Genomic DNA, 25,974 nt, shown 5'->3' with positions numbered 1-25,974 from the left:
TAAAAGCATATATGGCATTTTCTGTTGAAGAACCTTTCTGGAAACCAAACTGACATTTTGTTAGTACTTCATTGTTACAGATATGTGAAGCTACTCTTAAATACATTACTTTCTCAAAAATTTTGGATAAAGCTGTTAGAAGAGATATTGGACGGTAATTGTTGACATCCCCCTTTTTATGCAAAGGTATAACAATAGCATATTTCAGTCTATCAGGGAAAATGCCCTGTTCCAGAGAGCTATTACACAGGTGGCTGAGAATCTTACTTATCTGTTAAGAACAAGCTTTTAGTATTTTGCTGGAAATGCCATCAATTCCATGTGAGTTTTTGCTTTTAAGCAAGTTTATTATTTTCCTAATTTCAGAGGCAGAAGTGGGTGAGATTTCAATTGTATCAAATTGCATAGGTATGGCCTCTTCCATTAATAGCCTAGCATCTTCTAATGAACACCTGGATCCTACTATACCCACAACATTTAGAAAATGATTATTAAAAATATTTTCAACTTCTGACTTTTTGTTCATAAAGTTTTCATTCAATTTGATGGTAATACTGTCTTCCTGTGCTCTTGGTTGACCTGTTTCTCTTTTAATAATATTCCAAATTGTTTTAATTTTATTATCAGAGTTGCTGATTTCAGACATGTTACACATACTTCTGGATTTTTTAATAACTTTTCTTAATATAACACAGTAGTTTTTATAATGGTTGATAGTTTCTCGGTCACTACTCTTTCTTGCTGTCAGATACATTTCCCTTTTCCAGTTACAAGATATTTTTATACCCTTAGTAAGCCATGGTTTGTTACAAGGTTTCTTAAGAGTACATTTAACTACTTTCTTGGGGAAGCAGTTTTCAAATGCATTTACAAAAATGTCATGAAATAAATTATATTTTATAACTGCTGTAGGCTTTTCCTGAAATTTGCAATTGTTAAATCGTTGACTGAATGTACTACTTTGTAGGACTGTTTAGTATTGCTGAATGGAGCTATGTCATATATTGTAACTAGCTGTGCACCATGATCAGAAAGACCATTCTCAACAGGCTGAGCATTTATCTGGTTAAACTTATCTTGGTCTATAAAGAAGTTATCTATCAGTGAGCTGCTATCCTTTACCACCCGAGTAGGAATATCAATAACGGGTGTCAAATCGAAAGAACCGAGTAATACTTCAAGGTCATTTTTCCTATTACCCTCTTTCAGAGAATCTACATTGAAGTCCCCACAAATAATAATTTGCTTCCCCCTGTCTGACAGATAGCACAACAAGGAGTCCAAATTTTTCAGAAATAGATGAAAATTTCCTGATGGGGACCTATATACAGTTACAATTATAAATGTGCCTTTATTTAATTTAAGCTCACAGGCACATGCTTCTATAAGTTTCTCTATACAAAACTTTCTTGTGTCTATACTTTTTGCACAATGATAACTTTTGACATATATTGACATATATGGCAACTCCTCCTTTCTCCATATTTTCTCTCATTACATGTGCAGAGAGCTTATATCCACTTACATTTACCTTATCCATATCAGTAACAATGTGATGCTCAGATAGGCACAGTATATCTATTTCATCCTCAGCTTCTAAATCTTCTAAACAAACCAGAAGCTCATCTATTTTATTCAATTGCTAAACAAACTTCAGTTGCGGACGTTACAAGAGAGATGTTGTGCATCACGGAGGGATTTACTATCGAAATTCCGGGACAGAACTTTGCAGGAGGATTCGGACAACATAACTCCCCCCCCCCCCCCCCCCAATACACATCTCACGTATTGATCACGAGGAGAAATTTCGAGAAATTTGAGCCAATATAGAGGCTTACCCTGTTTTACTCACGAATAGTGCGTGAGGATAATGATCGTCGGTACCAATACGAGTATATAAGATACGAAATGCAAGCAACCTGCTGAATTATAGACTTACATCACAGACTTCTATCTGTAGTGGGATTCTGGAAAACACGAGTATACTGGTTTCAAATATTGTGAACTACTTCGAAGACAAGAATTTATTGACACATTGCTAGCACGGATTCAGAAACCACTGTTCCAGCAATGATTTCCTGAGATATCTGTGTTAGTAAATCCTGGTATCGCTGTCAGAAATTCTGCTAGCAAACTTGCATGAATCTACCAGCTGTTCAATGTTTGCAAATGATATTATAATGGCTGAGGCCATTCCCGTTTTTTCCTGATTTCTTTTATTTATTTATTAAAAATCCAGTATATTACCTTGTTGCCAGTTCTTTCTGTCTTAAACACTGGACTATTCAGGCTATTTCTGCTATACTGAGCGTTGTGCAATTATCGTTTGCTGTTACTATGGCTATATTGACCGACGAGTTGCTTTTGTGAGAATTCTGCTTCAGAATTCCAAGTTGCTTTCCGTGCAGCTGCTCTGGATCTGCTAACGCCTGACCCCTTTTTTGCATAGAATAGACAGCCTTAAAACAGCTAATTTATAATAAACGATACCATTCTTAGCCAAATTCATTTTATTGCTGTCATTACTGTCTGTCAGCCGTAGTCTGTTTCCAACCAATGTTGTTGACAAATTCTCAAAAACCTCAAAGCAGTTATCATGAACAGAGGTTGCGGGCACCTGATACGCAGTAAAAATCGACCACACACTTTAAAGTAACGAATAACTACAGACACCGACACTTTTTATTATTAGTGTTAACAATTCTATCCTGCCATGGACAATCAGTCGTGTCCATTATAGTATATTATCAAGTACTTTGAAGTTCTGAAATAAATACCTTTCTTTGGACAGTAAGAACATTTTCCAAGTTTGAAAATATTTGCATGACATTTGATGCTGAATGAAACATAACAATGTTGACAGGAGATAAATTCTCCAAATATTTTCTTGTTTTCCCTTCCAGCACTAAGCTGGCATCACGAATAAAAGGTAATCCTACATTTGCTTCCTCTATACTTTCCCATTTTCTACAACTACATCTTCATCTACATTTATACGACTGTCTGAAAGCCTCCGTGCGCGCTCTAATCTCTCTAATTTTACATTCGTGATCTCTTCGGGAGGTATAAGTAGGGGGAAGCAATATATTCGATACCTCATCCAGAAACGCATCCTCTCGAAACCTGGACAGCAAGCTACACCGCGATGCAGACCGCCTCTCTTGCAGAGTCTGCCACTTGAGTTTGCTAAACATCTCCGTAACGCTATCACGGTTACCAAATAACCCTGTGACGAAACGCGCCGCTCTTCTTTGGATCTTCTCTATCTCCTCCGTCAACCCGATCTGGTACGGATCCCACACTGATGAGCAATACTCAAGTATAGGTCGAACGAGTGTTTTGTAAGCCACCTCCTTTGTTGATGGACTACATTTCTAAGGACTCTCCCAATGAATCTCAACCTGGTACCTGCCTTACCAACAATTAATTTTATATGATCATTCCACCTCAAATGGTTCCGCACGCACACTCCCAGATATTTTACAGAAGTAACTGCTACCAGTGTTTGTTCCGCTATCATATAATCATACAATAAAAGATCCTTCTTTCTATGTATTCGCAATACATTACATTTGTCTATGTTAAGGGTCAGTTGCCACTCCCTGCACCAAGAGCCTATCCGCTGCAGATCTTTCTGCATTTCGCTATAATTTTCTAATGCTGCAACTTCTCTGTATACTACAGCATCATACGCGAAAAGCCGCATGGAACTTCCGACACTATCTACTAGGTCATTTATATATATTGTGAAAAGCAATGGTCCCATAACACTCTCCTGTGGCACTCCAGAGGTTACTTTAACGTCTGTAGACGTCTCTCCATTGATAACAACATGCTGTGTTCTGTTTGCTAAAAACTCTTACTTTATCAGGCGACAGTGCGGAACTGAGTCTTTAGTAGCAACATATCACTGGTCATTGGTAAAAGAATCGTATATTCCCAGAGCAGATACCAAAAGAAGTCCTGTCCCAAACAGTCGTTTGATTGCAGATGCCAGATTACAAATGTGTGATCTGATGTATACAACTTGATTCTGAATTCTTGTTTCACCTAATTCTTTAATGGAAATCTGGGTGCTGTAAGATTTCTCTGGGTTCAGGACAGCAAAAGCCTTGTATAAATTATCGTTCAATATGATTACCTGCTAATAACTTTCTCGAGCTGTTCAGCCCAAGAGTACAGAAAGACTCTTTCAAAAATTAACACAGTAAGTGCCACAACAGTGAGACACTTCAAACGCTTTCAGAACGTTAATGAGAGACATCATTAGACATTTCTTTTCTTAAACAACTCCTTTTTTAAAAAATTAGTCCAAAGAATAAGATAAAATTGGCAGGTTAAGTATTTTATAGTTTCATAAAAAATTGATTACGTTTCAAACCTAATATGTGGCATTTATGCATACATGTAAAAATCTGCCATCTATTTATGAACAGCCAATTCTTAAAAGAAAACATGGGTTTCAATCGCATGTGAAGTATCATTAATGTAGTATTCAGTCACTTCAAAAATAAACCCTTTGTACAAATAAGAACTGACAACCGAGATCATTTTAATATTATGTACAACTTTCCAAGTGGTTCAAATGGCCCTGAGCGCTATGGGATTTAACTTCTAAGGTCATCAGTCCCGTAGAACTTAGAACTACTTAAACCTAACTAACCTAAGGACATCACACACATCCATGCGCGAGGCAGGATTCGAACCTGCGACCGTAGTGGTCACGCGGTCCCAGACTGTAGCGCCTAGAACCGCTCGGCCACTACAACTTTCCAGTACGATAGTATTCGGCAGTCACAGATACACTAGTTGCGATATTAGCACCAATGGATCCCAAATATTTCGCCGGACTGTTTCCATCGAAACGATGTATGTTTCTGTTTCAAACTAGTGCAGATTGTAATTGTAACGCACTACAGGTAAATCTTCAGAATTTTCTACATTATTCTAAAATAGGCAAAATTCTGATTCACGGTAGTTTGTAGTTATTAATAATTCACCATGATATTATGCAGAGTGTGAACTTACGAAGTGTTACGTGCTATGTGTTCAGGCGTTTAGCCTACGTGAATATCCTGTTTTTATATGAGATTTCAAGAAGACACAGACGATTCATCACGAGGATAGTGAAATAGTGAAGAATATTATGAAATCATGAGATCAAGAAGCAAGGCCAAAAATCCATACATAATATAAAAATAGATGTGTGTGTGTGTGTGTGTGTGTGTGTGCGCAGTCGCTGTCGGAATCAGAATCACCCAACCTATGGTAGTTCAGGAGATATGACGTAATAAACAAAAATATGAGCGCAGAACTGCTGCTTAAGGTATGATGTCTAATTTATAACTTCTGTGCTACTAAGTTTATTCGCAATAAATTTCGCAAACGCTATCCACATATGCTGCTAAATGCACTTGAAAAAATTCTATCATGGCACCACACATATTTAAGATAATATGACGTCATAAACAATGAGATGCCTGGAAAACTGCCACATTGTTTATGACAATTAAATTTATTAGTTCTTGGCTACTGACACTATTCGCACCACATTTTGCAGACCGTATCAACATACGCCACTGAATGTACCTACACGAATATGTCATTGAACGGAACATAGTTGAAGAGATATGTCGTCATAAACACTGAAATGCGTGGAAATTTTCCGCGTCATGCATAAATCATTCATTCTTCACAGCTAATATACTCATACAGTCGAGTCAGTTTAACGAAATCCCATACACTTCGCAGCGCTTTGCCAGCTTCCAACTGCGAAGCGCAAACGACCGTAGACGAAAAAGTCGTCATCTATTGATCTATGAAGAGGCATTGCCATAGAGACGTTAATAAAATCGCGTTGGAGTTACGCGAAGCAGCTGCGCATAGCGTACAGGAACTGTCCAGGAAGTTACAAACACAGTCAATTTTTTTTTCGTTTCTAATAGAAAATTGGCTAAATGAATACCCGGCTAATGCCGCCTTGGTCTACGCTGACGTATCTCTTCGATCTGTTACTAAACTTCGAAAAGTGGAAATTTTCATGGGTGTATCCCTTTTGCGACAGAATTTTATGTAAGTTTCACAGTGATTACTTGGATATGGATGTAATAAGACACATTATATTTTCACTTTAAGGTAGAAACAGTCGAGAAACCTCCACGAATCACGTCGTGACGAGAAAAACCGTGGCAGTGGTTGAATACACGGTATCAGCTTTCATAAACTTATTATACAACAGACCACACAAATGGATAATGTGGTCGGCATTATTTTGAAAGTCTGAAACCAGCTTACCCATTCATCTTTCCTCTGGTTTAGGAGGCAGGGAATCGAATGTGATTCAAATTTTAAGATTCTGTGTAATGTCTCACCTTACACATAGTTTCCTAAATGGAAGATTTTAGTGCGTTTCCAGGTAGTCTGACTCATCAATTATTTTCCCATTGCTGAATAGGCCCAGTTCCCTGTTACATTATTTTAGCTGTAGAATGGTTGTTGTCCACGTATTTAGTAACTGATTTTACAAATAACTTGAGTCATACGTATTTAGTTCTTTCGAAAGAAAATACCAGTGCTCGTGAGTCAGAGTCGAGCATGGTCGCTGAAATCTGTTATTTCCTATATCACTCACTAGTACATAATTTTAAAAATTTCGTCACATTCGTCTCCAGTTAGTTTATTAAGGACAATGAAGACTCGCTGCTCAGCACCCTACACATACCACCACCACTACCTCCTTTGTAACTGACCATTCTGCTACACTGGCATCAGTATATTTATAGTGAAGGAATTTCTTTTATTATTCTGCACTGTTAAGGACATTGCGTTCTTCTATCTCTACATGCAAAAGTGGAGCAAGGATTTCATTCCAGCTATTGATATCACTTAAATAACTCACAGGGAGAAATAAAGTGTTTTCTCGCGGGAAAGTATGGCACTTGAAGTTTACTTAGTTAAGTGAAAACTTAGTTATGGAATCCTTAACTGGTCTTAACTGGACAAGGTGGAGATCAGTGGATCTGACCTGGGTTTTTACATAGACTCAAATCGTTAAATGTTTACTCACTCTAGTTAGATTCTAATATTCTCTCAATGACTAACAACTTATTAGTTTTCTAAAACTGGAATGAAATATGTATATATTCTCCTATCGATTTTATATGTCAAAGTGGGGCGCACAGGATGCGTAAATATTGGTTAACTGTGTAACGGCCTTGGTATGCTAATGTATTTGCTATTCTGAATGACTCTCATGTGAATGTAAGCACGAATCTGAAGAGCAGGACAAATACAGCAGACCACGTTAGAGAGCGTTACATGACAAAACAACGAACCACAATATTATTCTGACACGACTGCTACGGGAAGACTGTATGGATGCATTAATCGCACCTTTCTTCCCAGCTTCTCTCTTGTCGTCTTCCAGTTTCTCCCCAACATTAATCCTTATCGTGTCTCATCTTCTTGTAGTCTTACGTATGTAACAAACGAAGGTCTGGAAGAAACATCAAATTTTTTGTTCAAGATACAAAACACTGATATAGTACACTACGCTGGATGGAGACAAGGAACATCTGAGGAGCAAAAAATTAGGAACAGGCTTCTCAATACTGAAGTGATTTAAGACACTATATCGACAAATAAGATCTGAACGTTGGAAGGAAATGTAAATGTTTTGTTGTTTCTCTTTCATTTCACGTTCAAGGATGCATACTTCCAGACAGGTAAGAGAATTTTAAAAATTGTTCTCTCTGGGTATCATTCAGTAACATGATATTACCTAATTTTAATAGTAATGAATATGCTTGCTCGACTTAAAACGAAAAACGTTGTTGAAAACATTTTAACACATAGGGTATGAGTGGCCAAATGCATAGGATAAGCTGAATTTTGTGATTTTTCACTTACAATGCTACTGTCCATATGAAGCTTTCATTGCTCTGGATAACGGCAGGATTTAGACAATTTACCGAGCTTTTATTAGGTTGCTTCCCTGTCTGTCTATTCAGAGCACAATTTACAGTTGATTTTAAACTAACTTCACGATGAGCTAAAGACCTGAAATTTTAAACATAACTCAGAAGTGGATAGCAGGGCGATATTAACTAGCTTCCCTGTCGATCTCTTCGATAGAGGGTGGGATGAGGGCGAAAAAACATAAGTAACGCCTGACATATATGCTTCTTTCCACGACCAGTATGTTGTGTGGGGTTAGTATCATAATGCGTTACAAGCAGTAAGCAAGCGGACGGACGTGGTTGAGCAGAATGGAGGGGGGGGGGGGTATGAATATTGTTTTCTTCCCTGATCATCTGTTTCATACAAAACTCATTTTGAATTAACTTCCCCATGTACGAAACATTTGATATTTTAAACACAACCCACAACTGGATGACTTTTCTGTCCGGTTTGTGGCGGAGGGTACCCTTTTCCTGTTCCAATTGCAAATGGTTTGGGGGAGGAATGATTGCTGGCACGCCTCTGTGTGTGCTAGAATCTATCGAATTTTTTCCTTCACTGTCATGTCATGAGGTAAAATTCCCTGGAAACAATAAATTAGTTGAGTCAGACGAACAGAAACTGAAATAAAACTGAAGTTTACCACGTGTCTCTGTTGTACTCGCATCAAAATGTTAATAATAAATTGAAAAATTTCGCACACCCAAGACTAAACTTGAGAACATCATTATTTTAATAAAAATGAATTTTTAATGTGCCACGTTATTAAATCAAACTAAGAGGCCCCTATCTCATACGGATAGGCCCGAAAATTTGTGATTGTGAATTTTTAATAGTAATGAATATGCTTGCTCGACTTAAAACGAAAAACCTGGGGCATACACAATACGCAATTGATGTAGTACACCTCTTTGTTGTCTCTAGGACGCGCCCTACGTTTTTCGTTATAGCTCTTACAAGTGGTTTCACAGCTGCTCATAATTCACCATCACAAATTTCCACGACTGTCTCTGTTGGATTAGGAATCTGTATGGGTCTGGGAGAAATTGTTTCATACCTTTTAGTCTAATTTTAAAAAAGTGGTATATTAAAAATTCATTTTTATTTCAGTGATTATTTACGTTCCACACACTGAATCGCAGCACGCCCTGAATGGTAAAAAAAAAAAAAAAAATAATTCCTCCCACCAGGTAGAAGACCCCCTTAGTTTTCAATTACAGCTTTATATCTACATATATGCGGTTGGTGCATAAGGACGTAGCGGTTTTGCATAAGTTTATTAAGCACAACAAACACACATAACAGGGACTTAAGTCATCAGTTCATCCTTCACTGTTTGCAACAGTCTGCACATGCTGGGGTAACTTTCCGAATACATGACTGTAGAAGTCACTTTGTAACGTCTCCCTCACTTATCGATCTTAATGACAGTGAATAATTAAGCCGCATCTACCTAATGGAAATTTGGGAAAAGCAATCGTCACCGAAGTTAATCTGTCGGTAAAGAGGAAGGAAAGGGTTACATATAAATGAAAGGAAAAATGCAAATGGAGTTGGTGAAATTAATTTTGAAAAAGGATAAAGTTAATGAAGAAAGTAAATGTGCAGTCGTTACGTTAACAATTAACTGGCGTTAATTAGATATTTGAGATTAGGGGAAAATTACGGTCGCCAGTTCTATGGACAACTACTATAATAACTGAAAAAGAAAGGTTAATGCACTTATAATTAGCACTAAAAGCACTAAAAGCGTGGCAACTGAAGGTTGACACGTGTTGTGTGAAAACTGAATGTTTGTCAGAAGTAATAAATTTCGCTGCACGCTGACTTAATTTGGCAAAAGAATTAATAAAACCGGAAATTGGAAGTTAAATCTGAAGCACTACGAAATTCAATAAAATAAGGTTAGTCTTGGGCTACCTCAACAATCATCTCAAAAGCTACTTGAATCTACGAAATTTAGAAATAAGAGATTTGACTTCGAAGTTGAATTAAATGATTTTGAACAATTAACAATAGTAAAATTTAGTACGTACCAAGCGGAGCTGCAGTCACAGGTGAGATAAATATGGTAACAAAACTCGCACTTTTAATTTGTGCTTGTGTGTTGAAGGGTTGAAGGGTGTTCGGTAGAGGTGAAACTCTGAAGTCTCAAAATCAGGTGAATAATGTGTGTAACTTCCCAGCCGAATTCGTATACAGCGCTTTTTGTCAGACTAGCAAAATGCGGGTGGTCATTGTCGTGGAGACTGAACTTTGAAATTAAACCAGTGAAATGGAATGATATTACTTTAATGCTGGCGTTTGAATTTCAGCGACATTCGAGTTCATTTCGGAAAAGGAAGGGACCCAGCTTGGTAATGCAATTGGGACAATGAGCAGCAAGGGTTCATGCTAAGTTGCTGTATTTTAGTGATGCAAATGGAACAGTTTGAAAAGCTGAGGTCTGCCATACAGTTCTAAAACTTTACGTGCTTCCAGTCTTCCTTGTTGGTTAATTGAAGGTTTGAAGTCGTCGATCGAGGAGGTGGCGACAATCACTCATTGTCGGCTGTAGCTGTTGCAGAAGCTGGATGTCTTCTCGACACGGTCACCAGGCGAAACGGGCTCTTGATGTGCACCAGCTAATGTTTCCCGTCCGCGACACCGTGCCAGAAACTATCATAGCAAGTCGAGCGCAATTACATGCTGTCAAACCCCGAAAGCGCGGCAACTCGTGGGAGCGTTACTCAACACACCTGCTCCACCGCCCTACTCCAGCCAGACTCTGCTCTGCCCACGCTCCACGCGGCAGAGTTAACACTACCAAAGACCCTAAACACTTTGGTTCTACGCACGACCTACCGATGTAATCGTTCGATAGCATGGTTTTCCCTAGGCAAGACCCAGCGAAAAAATACATCATAAATAAAATAATTACAATATATAAAGACACAGAAATGTCATATTTTCAGGTAACGAAATAAGGAAAAAATTTATAGTACAATAGATGGAAATAGGAGGATATGCATTTTCGGCGTTAAAACGTGATTTTGAGACGAAAAACTAGTCGAGCCACGTTCGGAGCGCATTTTCCTCTGGAAAGGAAGTTCGTTGAAGGGTGTTCGGTAGAGGTGAAACTCTGAAGTCTCAAAATCAGGTGAATAATGTGTGTAACTTCCCAGCCGAATTCGTATACAGCGCTTTTTGTCAGACTAGCAAAATGCGGGTGGTCATTGTCGTGGAGAAGCATCGCTTCGCAGTCTTCCTCGTCGTTCTTCTTGCACTGCGTCTGCAAGACGTCTCATTTGTTGACAATAAATATTATCAGTGATGGATACACCCCGTGAAGGCAATTCGTAGTACACTATACCGTCACTGTTCCATCTGATGCATTACATTACCTTTTGTGGATGCGCACAGGTATTTGTACGAGGAATTGCTGCTTTGCTTGGACTCAACTATTCCTTTCTTTTCCTGATGTTAGCTGAAAGACACCAATTCTCGTCACCTATAACGGTATAGAATAGGAATAGTCGGCGTTGTTCACGAGCTAGTTGATGAAGAGCATGCAGAAATGCACATAGGGCCACCAGCTAATTTTTTTAATTTTGGCTTCGAGCATGTGCTACCCATACACTCGATTTTTCAACCTTCCCCATTGCATGCAAATGTCACACTATGGTGGAATGATCACAGTTCATCATACTTGCCAGTTCTCGAGTACACTTACATGGATTACTGCGGATTAATGTGTTTAAAAGATCTTCGCGAAATACCGAAGGTCTTTCTGAACGTGAAGAGTCGCTGATGTCAAAACGATCCTCCGTAAAACGAGAAAACAGATTTCTTGCCGTACTCTGTCCTATGACATTATTTCCACACACGGCGAAAATGTTTCTGATTGCCTCCGCTGCTGTCACCCCTCTATTGAAACTCAAACAGAAGAATATGTCGGAATTGTTCTAATTCCGACAATTGACACTCCACTTTCTGGAGTCCACAGCTCCACTCACCATCCCCAAATGACAATATGTAGACTGAAATAGCAACACTGAACTATAAATAAAAAATTTTTATCGATAAATAAAACCGTATTATCGGGAATACCAACATGTAAAGGAAAACCTCTACGAGCTTATGCACCAACCTAATGCATTCTCAATAGCAATGTAACGTAAACGGCAGAGGGTAATTTGAATGGTACCAGTTGTTAGTGCATCATCCTGCTGCAATCTCGAATAGAGCGCCGGAGGAGACAACACTTAAGGGGCTCCGGAACGCCCTATATTTGCAATGTTAAAATAACGCTTATAAATTACATCTTCCCTCACAAAGTATTTGAGGTAGGAAGTTGAACTTTTTACAGATTATTTATTGCAATATGGGCTACAACTTAACACAGGGATTTTACAAAATTTTAGTTCAGTTATTAAAGATGATTTTTTTTTCAATTGTAATGAAAATTCACAACATTTTTTTGCAATTTTTTATTTATATATTCAAAAATATACAGTTTTTTGGAAAAAGGCTGTGTTAAATTATGCAGAAGTTACTGTGTAACATTTACTGAAAATTTTAAACAAATATGTTTGGAACATCCTTAGAAAACATGTAATTAGTATGAGAAAATAAAAAGTTTTGGGAATCGAACGACAAAGATTGGATTAACTTTTTAGTGCATTCCAGGTCCATAGAATGGATTATCTTCATCCTCTGCAAACTCCTCCTCCAGCTTCCTCTTGTTCCTCCTCCTGTTTACTCTTGCTTGTATTTCTAGACTCTTTACAGCCCTGTCTGCAGCCCGAAGGCGTTCCTTGTCTAAAGCAAGCATCGCTCATACCATGTTAGAATGTTATTATTTACAGTAATAACACATACCTTTGGCTTTCCAACATTTCTCCTTTTCTTAAAAGCCTTCAGAGGATTTCTAATAACTTTACTTTTACTCATTATTATACTTCAACAAAACAGAGACTCAAGAAACAGAATTAATTACGAATATTTTCGAGATAACGACAGAGTAAATAAACATGAAACAATAGACAATCACACCAGCGATATATATTGAACCATCACAGGTTAGCCACAACACATACTTTATCTCACATCACTAAAATGTACCTGATGAACACGGACGTTAATAATAACACCATTTGACAGCAGTTTAACAGCGCCACAGTGGGTCACGCCCATGTAGAACACTTTTCAAAAAATATTTAAAAATAGTTGTAGTCTTCGGAATTGAATAAATTATATATCTATTAAAAGGTATTAGTCTGCAGATTCAGAAAACGCAAAAAAGTAAAAATTGAACTTTTCATGATTTTGAGCCTTTCCGGAGCCCCTTAAATGCCTCTATGCATAGTCTAATTAGTCTACTCTGTCGTCGACAGCTTGTGGATAGGACACAGTTTTACATTTCTGGACATTTAGCACGAATTGCCAGTCTTTGCCCCATTTTCAAGTTTTATGTTGTATTGTATCGAACTGGGAACCTAGAAACGATAGAGAGGCTCCTTCCCCGCCGTAGCCTTCAGTGGTTCACAACCCCATAACAGGCTACAGCAGTCCACTCAGCCCACCGCCGCCCCACCCCGAACCCAGGGTTATTGTGCGGTGCGATTGTGCGGTTCGGCCCCCAGTGGAACCCCCCCCCCCCTCCCCCCAGGGAACGTCTCTCACCAGACGAGTGTAGTCCCAATATCCCAACGTTCCCAATGTTTCCGTAGTAGAGAAATTATGGTGTAGGCGTACGTGAGAAAAGTGTCTGCGCAGCAATCGCCGACGTAGTGTAACTGAGGCGGAATAAGAAGGATTCGTGCCGGAGACCGGCACGCCCCCCCCCCCCCCCCCCCCGCCCCGGAAAGCAGGCTGGTGACCGTCAGGTTGATATCACACCGCCATCAGTGGCGTCTCCAGACACGTCTTCGCTGCTCATCGTGACTCAATTCGAAGCGAGACTCATCGCTGTAGACAATTCGGCTCCAGTCGAATGCGCGTGACACGGGCCGAATGTACCTGACACAATGCAAACAGGCTTGATGGGAGTAGTAGTCGCCGCAAGTACCCTTCCTGTAAGCCGCCTACAAACGGTACTTGTGGTCACTGAAACACCTGCCGCTCCTCGGAACGATGATAACGATGAATCCGGAGCTCTGAGTGCCTCTCTGACGATTTCTCGATCCTCATGTTGTGTCGTCTCTGTGCGTCGACCACCTCCTTCTTGACGCTGTGTTCGGCCATATTTTACCCATTCGTGCCAAAATCGTTCACTCCCTTTCAAATGTCGAGCGTTACGGTGATTACCCCAACCGGCTTCATTGAGCCCAACTACACGACTTCTCTCAAATGCTGAAATCTCCGTATATTGTTCACGCACCTCTCTTTGATGCACAGTTACTGGCTCACTGAGTACACGGAACGAAATTCGCAAATTTATGCCCTGTTATCGATATGTACCGAATGAAATATCGGTGCAACCTGCGGGTGAAATTGCGCTGCAGCCTCACAAAATCATCCATCGACCGCCGAAGTTTAGCATTTTGCATTCACCGTCGATACCTATGTGACTGTATGAATATAAATTCTAATTTATATATATATATATATATATATATATATATATATATATTAGTCTATAGGGCGTCATACTCTTCACAGGCTTCATACGACAGATACAAACTTGGCGTAGTATGGTGAGTGCTAATGAAGGAAGATAGACCCTACCTCAACAGGTCAAATGAACGCCTGGGAAAACTAGTTACAGCATTTGAAAAATTGAGATTGAAGTTTGGGCTCTGACGCCACACGGGTGACAAGTTCGTTAAAGAAGATTTGGAATGGACAGGGAAGGGAATCGATCGTGTTCTCTGCAAACGAACCATTTCAGACAATGACTTTGGCGCTTCAGAGAAACAATGAATACTGTAAGGAAGACCGAACACGCGGATGAACCACTGTGCTTCCGAAAGAGAGTGCAGTTAGCTAAATACTGCACCACGTCTCTCTGACTAAGCTAAGGAGTCATAGAGCTGTGGATAGAACGATTAACAGAAAAAAAACCGTTTAGCTAAGAATAACACAACCCCGTGGGAAAATAATCTTTCATTTTTCGGAAATAATCTTCTCTTTTCTAAGGGTGCATGCTGATTTCGGCATGTTTATGATGTATGTGTATAAGGATGGGTACTACCGGACAACCAGCAAGGGATCTAACCAATAACGCGAGGAAATTCTTGTCCTATGTAAAATCGCTAATCATGTAGAAGACTTCTCTCCAGTCACTCGTTGATCAATCCAGTGTGGCAAAAAAAAAAAAAGATAGCAAAAGCGAAGATGGAGTTCTAAATTTCAAATTTAACAAATCATTCACACAGGAAAATCGTACGAACATACCGGTGTTTGAGCATCACACCAAGTCTCATAAGGAAGACGTAGCAACACGCATCCTTGGCGCAGAGAAGCAGCTGAAACAGCTGAAAACAGACAAGTCACCAGTTACAGATGGAATCCCAACTCAGTTTTACGAATATTGTTCCACGGCATTGGCCCCTTACTTACCTTCCACTGCCCACGGCTCGTGGTCTTGCGGTAGCGTTCTCGTTTCCCGCGCACGGGGACCCGGGTTCGATTCCCGGCGGGGTCAGGGGTTTTCTCTGCCTCGAGATGACTGGATGTTGTGTCTTTCATCCTGATTCACACGCAAGTCGCCGTAGTGGCGTTAAAGAACTTGTGGAGGGGCGGCCGAACCGCCCCGCGAGGGGTCTCCCAGCCACCAATGCCATACGCTCATTATTATAATTATTATTATTATTATTACCTTTCATTTATCAGGAATCTCTTGCCCATATCAGACTCCCAAGCGACCGGAAAAAAGCACGCCGGCCTCTGTGACCCATCGGTTCTAGGCACTTCAGTCCGCAACCGTGCGACTGCTACGGTCGCAGGTTCGAATCCTGCCTCGGGTATGGATGTGTGTGATGTCCTTAGGTTAGTTAGGTTTAATTAGTTCTAAGTTCCAAGGGACTGATGACCTCAGATGTGCTCAGAGCCATTTGAACCATTTTGAAGAAAGCGCAGGTGAGTCTTGTGTATAAGAAAGATAAAAGAACTGACCCGTAAAAGTACAGACCAATACCCATAACGTCACTTTGTTACAGACTCCGTGAACATGTTCCGAGTTTGAAAAAAATAAATTTCCTCCAGGGGCAAAAGCTTCTGTCCACAAATCAGCGCAGTTTTAGAAAGCATCGCTGATGCGAGCCTCAGCTTTCCCTATTCTCATGCGACATCCAGCAAATTATGGCAGCAGGCCGATTCCATATTCCTAGATTCTCGAAATATATTTGACATGCTGCCCCATTACAAACTGTTAACGAAGGTACCAAGTCTGTGAATAGCCTGAAGATCAGTACGTTGCCCTCGGCGGCGAATATTCGTCTGATACATGAGTGCCGTCAGGAGTTTCTTAGGGAAGTGTGATAGGACCTCTCTTATTCTCTGTATACGTAAATGACCTGAAGGACATGGTGAGAAGCAATTTACGGGTGTTTGCCGACAGAACTGTAGTATAAGAAAAAGTGTTGTCGTAGAGTGACTGCAGGATGATTCAAGATGACCTAGACAAAATTTCTAGTTGGTGCGATGAATGGCAGCTTGCTCTAAATGTAGAAAAGTGTAGGTTAGTGCAGATGAGAAGAAAAAACTGTTTTGTATTGTTCGAATACAGCATCAGTAGAGTGCTGCTTGACACATTCAAAACGATTAAACATCGAGGCGTAACGTTGCAGAGCGATCTAAAATGAAGCGATCATGTAACAACTGTAGTGGGGAAGATGAATGATCGACTTCGGTTTATTGGGAAAATCTTATGAAAGTGTTGTCTGTCTGTAAAGGAGACCGCGTATAAGACACTAGTGAGTCAGATTGTTGAGTATTGTTCGAGTGTTTGGAGTCCGCACCAAGTCGGATTAAAGGAAGATATCGAAGTAATTCAGATGCAGGCTGCTATATTTGTTATCTATATGTTCGAACAGCATGCAAGTATTACGGAGATGCTTCGGAAACTCAAATGGGAATCCCTGAAGGAAAGGCTACGTTATTCTTCAGTGCCACTACTGAGAAAACATAGAGAACCGGCTGATTGCAGAATGATCCTGTTGCCGGCAACATAGTTTTCGTGTAAAGACCACGGAGACAAGAGTAATTAAATATACTTATATGGATGCCCCCCCCCCCCCCCCAGGGGATTTCATCTAGAAGTTCGCGGGTGGAATCTGTGGGGCGCCGAGCTGAGCCTGACATTGCTTCCACTTACTTATGTCAGACCCCTCCTGTTTCCTATCCTGTCGGCCTCCCTTTGACAACTCTTGTTTTTCGACCCCATTGATATTAGGTTTCGAGGGCTGAGGGTGTCTTTCAGTTTCCTATCTCTCTCACCCCAGTTCTGCGGGGTTTGATGCAGGACCCTAGCGCAAGGTTGTGGGTGAAGTCCCCAACGGCAGCTGCGGCGGAGGAGGAGATCTCTGGTACGGTGCATATGCTTGACGGATGGGGCAACGGATCCGGAGTACCGTAGGCGACAGTAGGGTTCAACCTGAACAAGATGGCAACTCCTGCAACCCACTCAACTCCACATGTAGTGACCCGTCACTCCTGTGGAAACAGTTGTTTGGGTCGAGAGAAAGCTATGAACGCTGGGCAAATTCGTGGCTTTTAAATACGACCCAGGCGATGCAGTGCCTGTGGAGAGGACACTCCGCCTGCGCCCGCAAAGGTACGGATAACAACACGGGGAGTCGCAGTTACCGGTTTTAGGCCTTGCGCTGAGGGACGTGAGTGCGGGCGCCAGGGGTGACTCTCGTCGGTGGGATAGCCCCCTTGCGGCTAACTGACTGACTGGTTACCGCCCGCCTCAAGCTGGGCAGCCCCCTGCCAGTAAGGTACCAGTCCGTCCCCCACCTTGCTCTTCTATGGGTGCATGGAGCAGCAAGCATCTCACAGTGCTTGATACAAGGTGGCTTACTGAGGCACCTGGAAAAATGAACAATAAAATAGCTCATACGAGCAAAACCAAGTATTCAATAACACGATTTGCCACCTGGAATATCTGAATTATGTTACCCGGATATCACACTCCTACAGGTGCTGCCCCTATAGTCAGAAAAACAGCCATAATTGACAGAGAACTCCTGCGTCTTCGCGTTGATGTGGCTGCATTACAGGAAACTCGTCTCTCTGGAGAAGGAAGCCTGCGTGAAGAAGGGAAAGGGAGAGAAACTGGAGGAATACGTGAACACTGAGTTGGCTTTGCAGTGCGAAACAGTCTTCTCAGCTGCTGCGAACAACCAAAATCTATGTCTGAACGATTAACAACTTTGAGATTAAAGACAACAGCAGGCCCCGTCACATTAATCGCTGCATATGCTCCCACTATGAAAGCGCCACCTGAAGTCAAAGACATGTTCTATGAAAAGACCTGCAGAAATGCCTGGAGAATGTTCGTGGATCAGATAAAGTCCTGCTACTGGGAGACTTCAATACCACGGTTGGGGATAAACGTAACAACTGGGCCGAGTGCATTGGCTCATATGGCAATGGAAATACGAATGAGAACGGTCAGCGACTGCTGGAACTTTGCACCTCTCTTTCTCTCTGCATCACTAACACTTACTTCCAGAACAGAGACGTGCACAAAGTAACATGGAAACACCCACGTTCAGGCCATTGGCATCAGCTCGACTTCATCATAACCAGAAATCACTCTTTAGTTATGACCAAATCACGGTTCACACCACAGAAGATTCACTCAGCTGAGAGCGTTTGTCGAAGAGAGATCAACACCAAAGCCATTCAAGATGATGCGCTAGACAAGAAGTTCAGTGAAGAAATTGAGATGAAACTGAATCCTGAGCAATTTATAACTGCACAGAGCGCAGAAAATATGTGGCATCTAGCTAAAGAAAATATTATGCAGACAGCTATCGGAACATTTGGGAAGCAGGGTAGGACTAAAAGTGACTGGTTTACTGAATGTGAAAGTGAGTTGCGTCCATATATAGACAAGAAACGTAATGCTCATATACAGGTTATGAATAATCCTAAAGACCTACGAGCAATAGCTGAATAAAAGGCCTGCAAAGCAGATCTGCAACGGGTTTCTCGCCATTGCGCAGACAGACATTGGACCAACCTTTGCAAAACCATTTAGATCTGGCGAGACAAAGTAGATTATAGTGGCATGTATCAAGGCATCAAAAAGGCCATTGGACCAACAAGCAGGAAGTTCGCTGCAATAAAAGATCTAAATAGAGACCCAATCAACAATAAAAATCAGCAGCTAGATATATGGGTGCAGTACTATGCTAAACTATACTCAGAAGAGGCCAACATTTCTTCAGAAGCTTTGGCTACTTTACCAACTTACCCTGTTATGTCTGAGCTTGATGATCCTACCACTGATGACGAATTAACCCTCGCACTTAAAAGTCTAAAGCTAGGCAAGAGTACAGGTCGAGATAACTTACCAGCAGAATTCATCAAACGTGACTGCGTTTTGCCGATATTGTATCAAATCCTACTGCAGTGCTGGGAAGAAGGCACAGTACCTCAAGACATGCGAGATGCAAATATAGTAAAAAACTATAAGAGAAAAGGCGACAGAGGTAATTGTAACAACTTTAGAGGAATCTCTCTCTTGAGCATTGCTGGAAAGGCGTATGCAAGGATAATCCTGAAGACACTGGAAACCTTGGCTGCTCGGATCTACCCTTGGTCACAGTGTGGATTTCGAACTGGCAGATCCACAAGTGACATGATATTCACCTTGCGCCAACTACAAGGGAAGTGCCGCGAACACAGAGCGCCATTATATGTGGCTTTTGTTGACCTCAACAAAGCCTTTGACACCGTCAGTAGCGAGGGAATCTACAGCGCATTGGAAAAAATTGGATGTCCCCCAACTTTGCTGTCTCTAATAAGATCTTTTCACGACAATATGCATGGCTCTGTAATCTTCGATGGCAGTGCATCTAAACCATTTAGTATGAACTGTGGCTTAAGACAAGGCTGTGTGTTGGCACCTACACTTTTTGGAATTTTCCTCTCGGGTCTGCTCCAAGTGGCTTTCGAGAATTGCTATATAGGAGTACATCCGCATACTAGGAAAGATGGAAGGCTCTCCAATGTCACTCTTCTGAAGAGTGAGACAAAGCGCTAAGAGATAGTCGCTCGTGAACTCCTGTATGCTGATGATGCTGCAATTGTTGCGAACTCTGTAGAAGAGCTGCAAGAGCTAGTATCAAGATTTAGTCACGCATGCCACCTATTCTCGATGAGTGTAAACAGCAGTAAGACCGTAATTATGATTCAGGGTGCTAACACAAAGCCGAATATCACACTAGATGGCACTACTCTGCAAGGCGTAGATAACTTCTGCTATCTTGGATCTACTATAGAATCAAACATGTCTGTTGACAAGGAAATTGATGCTCGCATTGGAAGAGCTGCGACAACTTTTGGCAAACTCTCTTCACGTGTTTGGAAAAACAACAAACTCTCTTTGACCACCAAAAGTCATGTATATCAAACTTGCGTCCTCAGTATCCTTTTGTATGCATCGGAAACATGGACTACCTATACCAAACAAGAACGTCGCCTTAATGCTTTCCACATACAGTGCCTGAGATCCATCCTCAGAGTAACGTGGAAGGACCGAGTGACCAACGATGCATTGCTATCTAAAACTAACTGCAACAGTATTTCAGCTATCTTTAAGCAGAGACGACTCCGCTGGCTGGGACACGTCCACCGTATGGACCCTGACAGGTTACCACTTGAGGTCATGCTTGGAGATATCTCTATAGCCAAAAGACCTGCAGGACGCCCTGTATTGAGGTTCAAGGACTCCAGAGTGGCGTGGTGATATATAATCTGGAATGTTGAAGCATGATGAAGGCTTGTTAGACAGATTAAGGCAGAAAAAGCTTCGCAATGCTGCCACTGCTCCTGCCTCAGCAGCCAGATACACTTGTGACAATTGCGGCAAGAGATGCCGTGCCAATATATATATTAGTTGACCTACAGCCGCCAAAATGAAATTAGATTTAATTTGATACCTTCAGCTGCTGACAGGCGTTGATATATATCAAGTGGGACAGGTGAAAATGTGTGTCCCGACCGGGACTCGAACCCGGGATCTCCAACTTACATAGGAGACGCTCTACCGATCTTTTTTATGTCAGGAGTGAGGGTTTTTTATTATTGTTATTATTATTTTTACTAAGGAAGGTAGGAGAAACAGAAACCTTTATTATACACAAAATAAACATAGTACGTCCTTATACATTATAACTGCCTTGGAAGGAACCTCGCTGTCGTCCTACCATGCAGCATGAAATAGCAACGAAATCAATGTGGAGCCACCTCCGGTACCCTAAAGAAAAGTATTTATAGATATGAAAACAAAATTTGAAGTACATACCTTTGCTAAATGTGCAAGCGTTAGTTTTTCCTAGATCGCTTACTCGCATAGTGTCCTTAGCTGATCACTTTTCTTGGTCGGTTTCACAACGATAGCATCGCCGCTCATCTTTGCGCACGCGGCACACACCAAGTATATGGCGGGTCCGCAAAAACCGTTACTAGGAAATTGGCATACCAATCCTTGTACTTTTGTAGGAGTAACAGTTTTGTGTGTCCATCTTGCAAGTATTGCCAGTAATCCAGTACGTTCAGACGTGTGTCTCTATAAATGTAATGGACCGTCATACCTGTGATCAACGACACTGCGTTCGTCTTATGACGCGGAAAAACGTTTCCTCTGGAAAAAATACTATGTCGTAAGAGACTGCTGTATAGATAGTGCGCCGCGTGAACGCTATTATCTTTCTTGCGAGAGTTCAGACAGCCAATGCCTTGCCGCAGACCAGCCGATGGTCATCCGTATTCAGCACGCCGCATTGCTGACACAAGCACGAATCCGCCAAATGTATTGCGTACTTTTTCCATTCGTAGGGTATTTTCGGTCCACGACAATATGCCATGTTGATCTGACTGTTGTAGGTAGGTGGGGGTGGTGTACTGTGCGCCACACCACGTGCCAATTAACAGCTGGATGTTTCCGTTCCACCCTATTCCGGGCGATCTGTCGAAGAAGCAGTTGGTACACGTCCTTCGATGTCGACTGTCGGGTCGTCGGTAAACGCTCTCGAACGTAACTGTGTTCCACGATGAACGTGCGCACATACGTTAACAGGGGCGATATGTGGCCGACGCTGACTGGAGGAAGATGCGATGTTGGTACTAGTTCTTCAAAAATGTTCAAATGTTTGTGAAATCTTATGGGAGTTTACTGCTGAGTTCATCAGTCCCTAAGCTAACACACTACTTAACCTAAATTATCCTACGGACAAACACACACACACCCATGCCCGAGGGAGTACTCGAACCTCCGCCGGGACCAGCCGCACAGTCCATGACTGCAGCGCCTTAGACAGCTCGGACTAGTTCTTCGACGATCGTCCCCGTAAGCGAGTGATTACTGTTGCGCCACCGTTTGAGCATAGTATTAAAATACATGGCACGCGCCTTCTCATGCACGTTCACTAAACCAACGCCCCCCTCTCGCGCTAGGAGGGTAAGCGTATTGTACTGTACCTTAAAGAGCTGTCCCAGGCATACACAGTACCCAAGAGCCGCCTGAATCCTCATAGCCATCGTGCGCGTCAAGGGGAGAAGGTGTGTCAGGTAGCACATCGTGGGCGCGAGATAAGGGGTGGCGAGTAACACTCGCTGCAGCATATCCATCGGCCGTCGGGCGTTTAGTCGTACAGCCTTCGATACTTGTCCGCAGCCGTTCCCGCTGTCCTTCCGTTCCTGGTTCTAGACCATGCCCCACATGCATGAATTGTGATTTTCGGTAGATGACCTCACTTCCAGCTGCCATCCCACACGTCTGTAGCCAATCCAGTGCTGTTTGAGTCTTCGCCTCGTTCCGTACGAAGAACACAATGTCATCCGCGTATGCTCTGCATTTGAATAATAAATGCCGTAGGGAGATCCCGGTAAGACGGCGGCGAAGACCTGCGAGGCACAGTTCTAAGGCGATCGCACATAGGAGGATCGACAAGGGGCAACTCTGTCTGACTGATCTTAAGATCTTAAAATACTCAGTTCTCCCTCCGTTGATCACCATCGCTGATCTGGCGCCATGCAACAGCCTCATCATAGCAGTGGTTAATAATGGCGAGACACCCATCCTGTTCATCACTGCCGCGAGGTACACATGATCCACGCGATCAAAAGCATGATCGAAATCTACTGCAACCATCGCCCCCCGGAGGCGGCACGCAGCCGCGAGGGCGACGACGTCAGGATAGTCTCCCAAGGCTGTGCGGATATTACTGATGCCGCCAAGACAAGTCTGATCGGCATGTATTCGATTCTCCAGCGACTTTTTGATACGACTGCCCAGTATGCGCATGAAGATCTTGTAGTCACTATTAAGGAGGGTCAAGAGGCGATAATCACAAGGCCGTTTGCTACCACGGGGCTTTTGGTATCGGATTCATGACCCCTTCCGTGAATTGAATGTGAACCGGTACTTCTTGTCGCAGAAGTTCATTAAACATGCATAGCCACATCGGTGTCATAATGGTCACAAAGGTACAGTAGAATTCCAACGGTAATCCGTCTGGACCTGGGGACTTGTTGCAGGCACCTCGTGTAATCGCTTCCTCCAGCTCTTCACACGTAACTTCAGATAACCCGTACGCTTCCCCGTTCACACTCATCGCGTCTGGGATCTCTTCCAGGACGTTCCCCAGCTCCCTCTGACCCTCCCCGTTGCTCGCATAGAATCTGCTAAAATGATCCGTGAACGCCTGTGCTATGCCCCTTTGTGTTGTAAAACGACGGCCATCGCCGAGATCGATCTCATGTATTAATGTCCTTCGTCTTCTTCGTCTTTCCTTTATCACATAATGCATCGAGGGTACCTCGTTGGGCAGGCAGTCCTGCGACCTCGCACGTATCATCGTACCTGCCATCCTCAGCGTCGCATGTTGTGCCAGCTTCGCATTGACTCGGTGGACGGGCGTCTGGCGTTCTGGTGTTGGCCGTTGAGCGAACAGTTCCCGGAGAGCCGTAAAGAAAAACTCAGTGGTCGTGTGCTGCCATTGAGAAACCTCCTTCCCGTAACCTACTAACGTAAAGCTGGCTTCGCTCACTCGATCCACCACTGCAGGACAGAACCGAAAGAATTTCGTCGACGGAGGCAGCCATGCCACGCGTCCTCCACCATGCGTCGGCATTCTGTATCACGCAGGTGGGAGACGTTCATCTTCCAATTAGCCCTCCGTCTCCATACCTGCTGTCCATCAAGGTTAACCGTACAAATATATTCCTCATGGTCTGTAAACGCTGTCGGCCATATTTCTGCCTTCACCGTCGACATTGCTAACGCCCTTGAAACGTATATCCGATCCAAACGGCTCGCGTAGTTGCTAGTAAAAAATGTATATCCTGGTTGGTTGCGATACTTCAGGTCCCATGTATCGACTAATTCCATCCCGTTGACCAGCTCCCTAAGTTCTTGGGTAATAGTATAGTTAGGTCGTTGGTCCTTTCTGTCGAGCACACAATTCAAATCTCCACCGAGTATGCAACCATCGTATCGTCCCTGGAACAACGGTGTAACCTCATTGGCGTAAAAATCTGCTCTGTCCCTTCTCTTATCCGATCCTGACGGTGCGTATATGTTGATCAAACGTATTCCACCTATGGTCACGGCTGTACCACGGGCACAAGGCAAATACTCTACTTCGTCGGCACGTATCCCTTCCTTTAATAGTATAGCTGTGCGAACGCCTCTCTCATCACACGGGGAACAGTAAATGTCGTAATCGTGAAAGTCCGAGAGGGGGGGGGGGGTGAAGTACCCGAACTTCCTGTAATAGTGCTATGTCTAAATCTGCAGCCTTTATCATGTCACTGAGCATCTTGATTTTTACCGGCGTCCCAATGGTTCAAATGGCTCTGAGCACTATGGGACTCAACACCTTAGGTCATAAGTCCCCTAGAACTTAGAACTACTTAAACCTAACTAACCTAAGGACATCACACACACTCATGCCCGAGGCAGGATTCGAACCTGCGACCGTAGCAGTCCCGCGGTTCCAGACTGCAGCGCCAGAACCGCTAGACCACCGCGGCCGGCTAGGCGTCCCAATGCTATTGATGTTAACAGACCCTATTCGATAAGCTTTTTGCATGGCTGTCGACATAGATAGGGCACCGTACGGTCGCTAATTCTTCCGTACATAGGCTGCTGTCGTACTTACGTCCCCCGCCGTCCCCTTATATGGTCTGCCGTTATTCCGTGTACTCTTCCTGTCTTACACCGGGAGAGTGCGTGGAAGCAGTTCCTCCGGTATCTTCTGTTCTCCACGGGGTGGGTCTTCTGACCAGTCCGCTAGTGTCCCATCGTTGTCGTGCGGTGCAGGCGCCGTAGCCTCCTCAGTAGCCTTTTGCCGTCGATCGAACTCCTTCGCTGTGTCTGGAGGATAGTCAGCGGTACGTCGTGCCGCCGTCCCGCTGGCCACCGTTGCATCCACGCTAGGCAGTTCTTCTGTATCCATGGTCGTCTGCTCTGTACCCGTAAACGTCTCAGAAGTGCCTGCTAGATCAGAGTGGTCGTTCTCCACCGTGAGGCGGCGCTTCTTCCCGCGTTTTGGTGATCGCTGTTTACGGTGCCGGGCTTCGGAATCAGAGGTCAGCATGGTCTCCGTTGTTCGTGGGGGACGTCGGAATCGTGCGCAGTACTGTTAACGACGTCACCAAGTGCCTTATCTGAAGGGGCCGCAAGTGGCACCGAAGAGAAGGCGTCCTGTGACTGCTGCAGGCGATCCAGCGCAACGTCATCCTTCCGTGGCTGGTCACGATCTGCCGCTGTGTGTGTGTCTTCTGGTACGCGTCTGTCTCGCGGCCCACGTCATCGCGTAATGCGGCGACATAAGTCATGGGGAGCACAGTCGG

General features: G+C 42.9%; 1 protein-coding gene across 1 annotated transcript in view; it reads right to left on the bottom strand.

Moving 5' to 3' along the window:
- Positions 1-25,718, bottom strand: part of LOC126101218 (translation initiation factor IF-2-like) — a 93,377-nt gene extending 67,659 nt beyond the window's left edge. Inside the window, exon 1 of the mRNA XM_049911910.1 lies at positions 25,339-25,718. Coding sequence (XP_049767867.1) covers positions 25,339-25,718 — 380 coding nt within the window. The remainder of the gene's footprint in view (positions 1-25,338) is intronic.
- Between the last annotated feature and the right edge of the window lie 256 nt (positions 25,719-25,974).

Source organism: Schistocerca cancellata, chromosome 9 (assembly GCF_023864275.1).
Source record: "Schistocerca cancellata isolate TAMUIC-IGC-003103 chromosome 9, iqSchCanc2.1, whole genome shotgun sequence".
Taxonomy (NCBI): Eukaryota; Metazoa; Arthropoda; class Insecta; order Orthoptera; family Acrididae; genus Schistocerca; species Schistocerca cancellata.
This window is presented reverse-complemented; position numbering and strand designations above follow the sequence as displayed.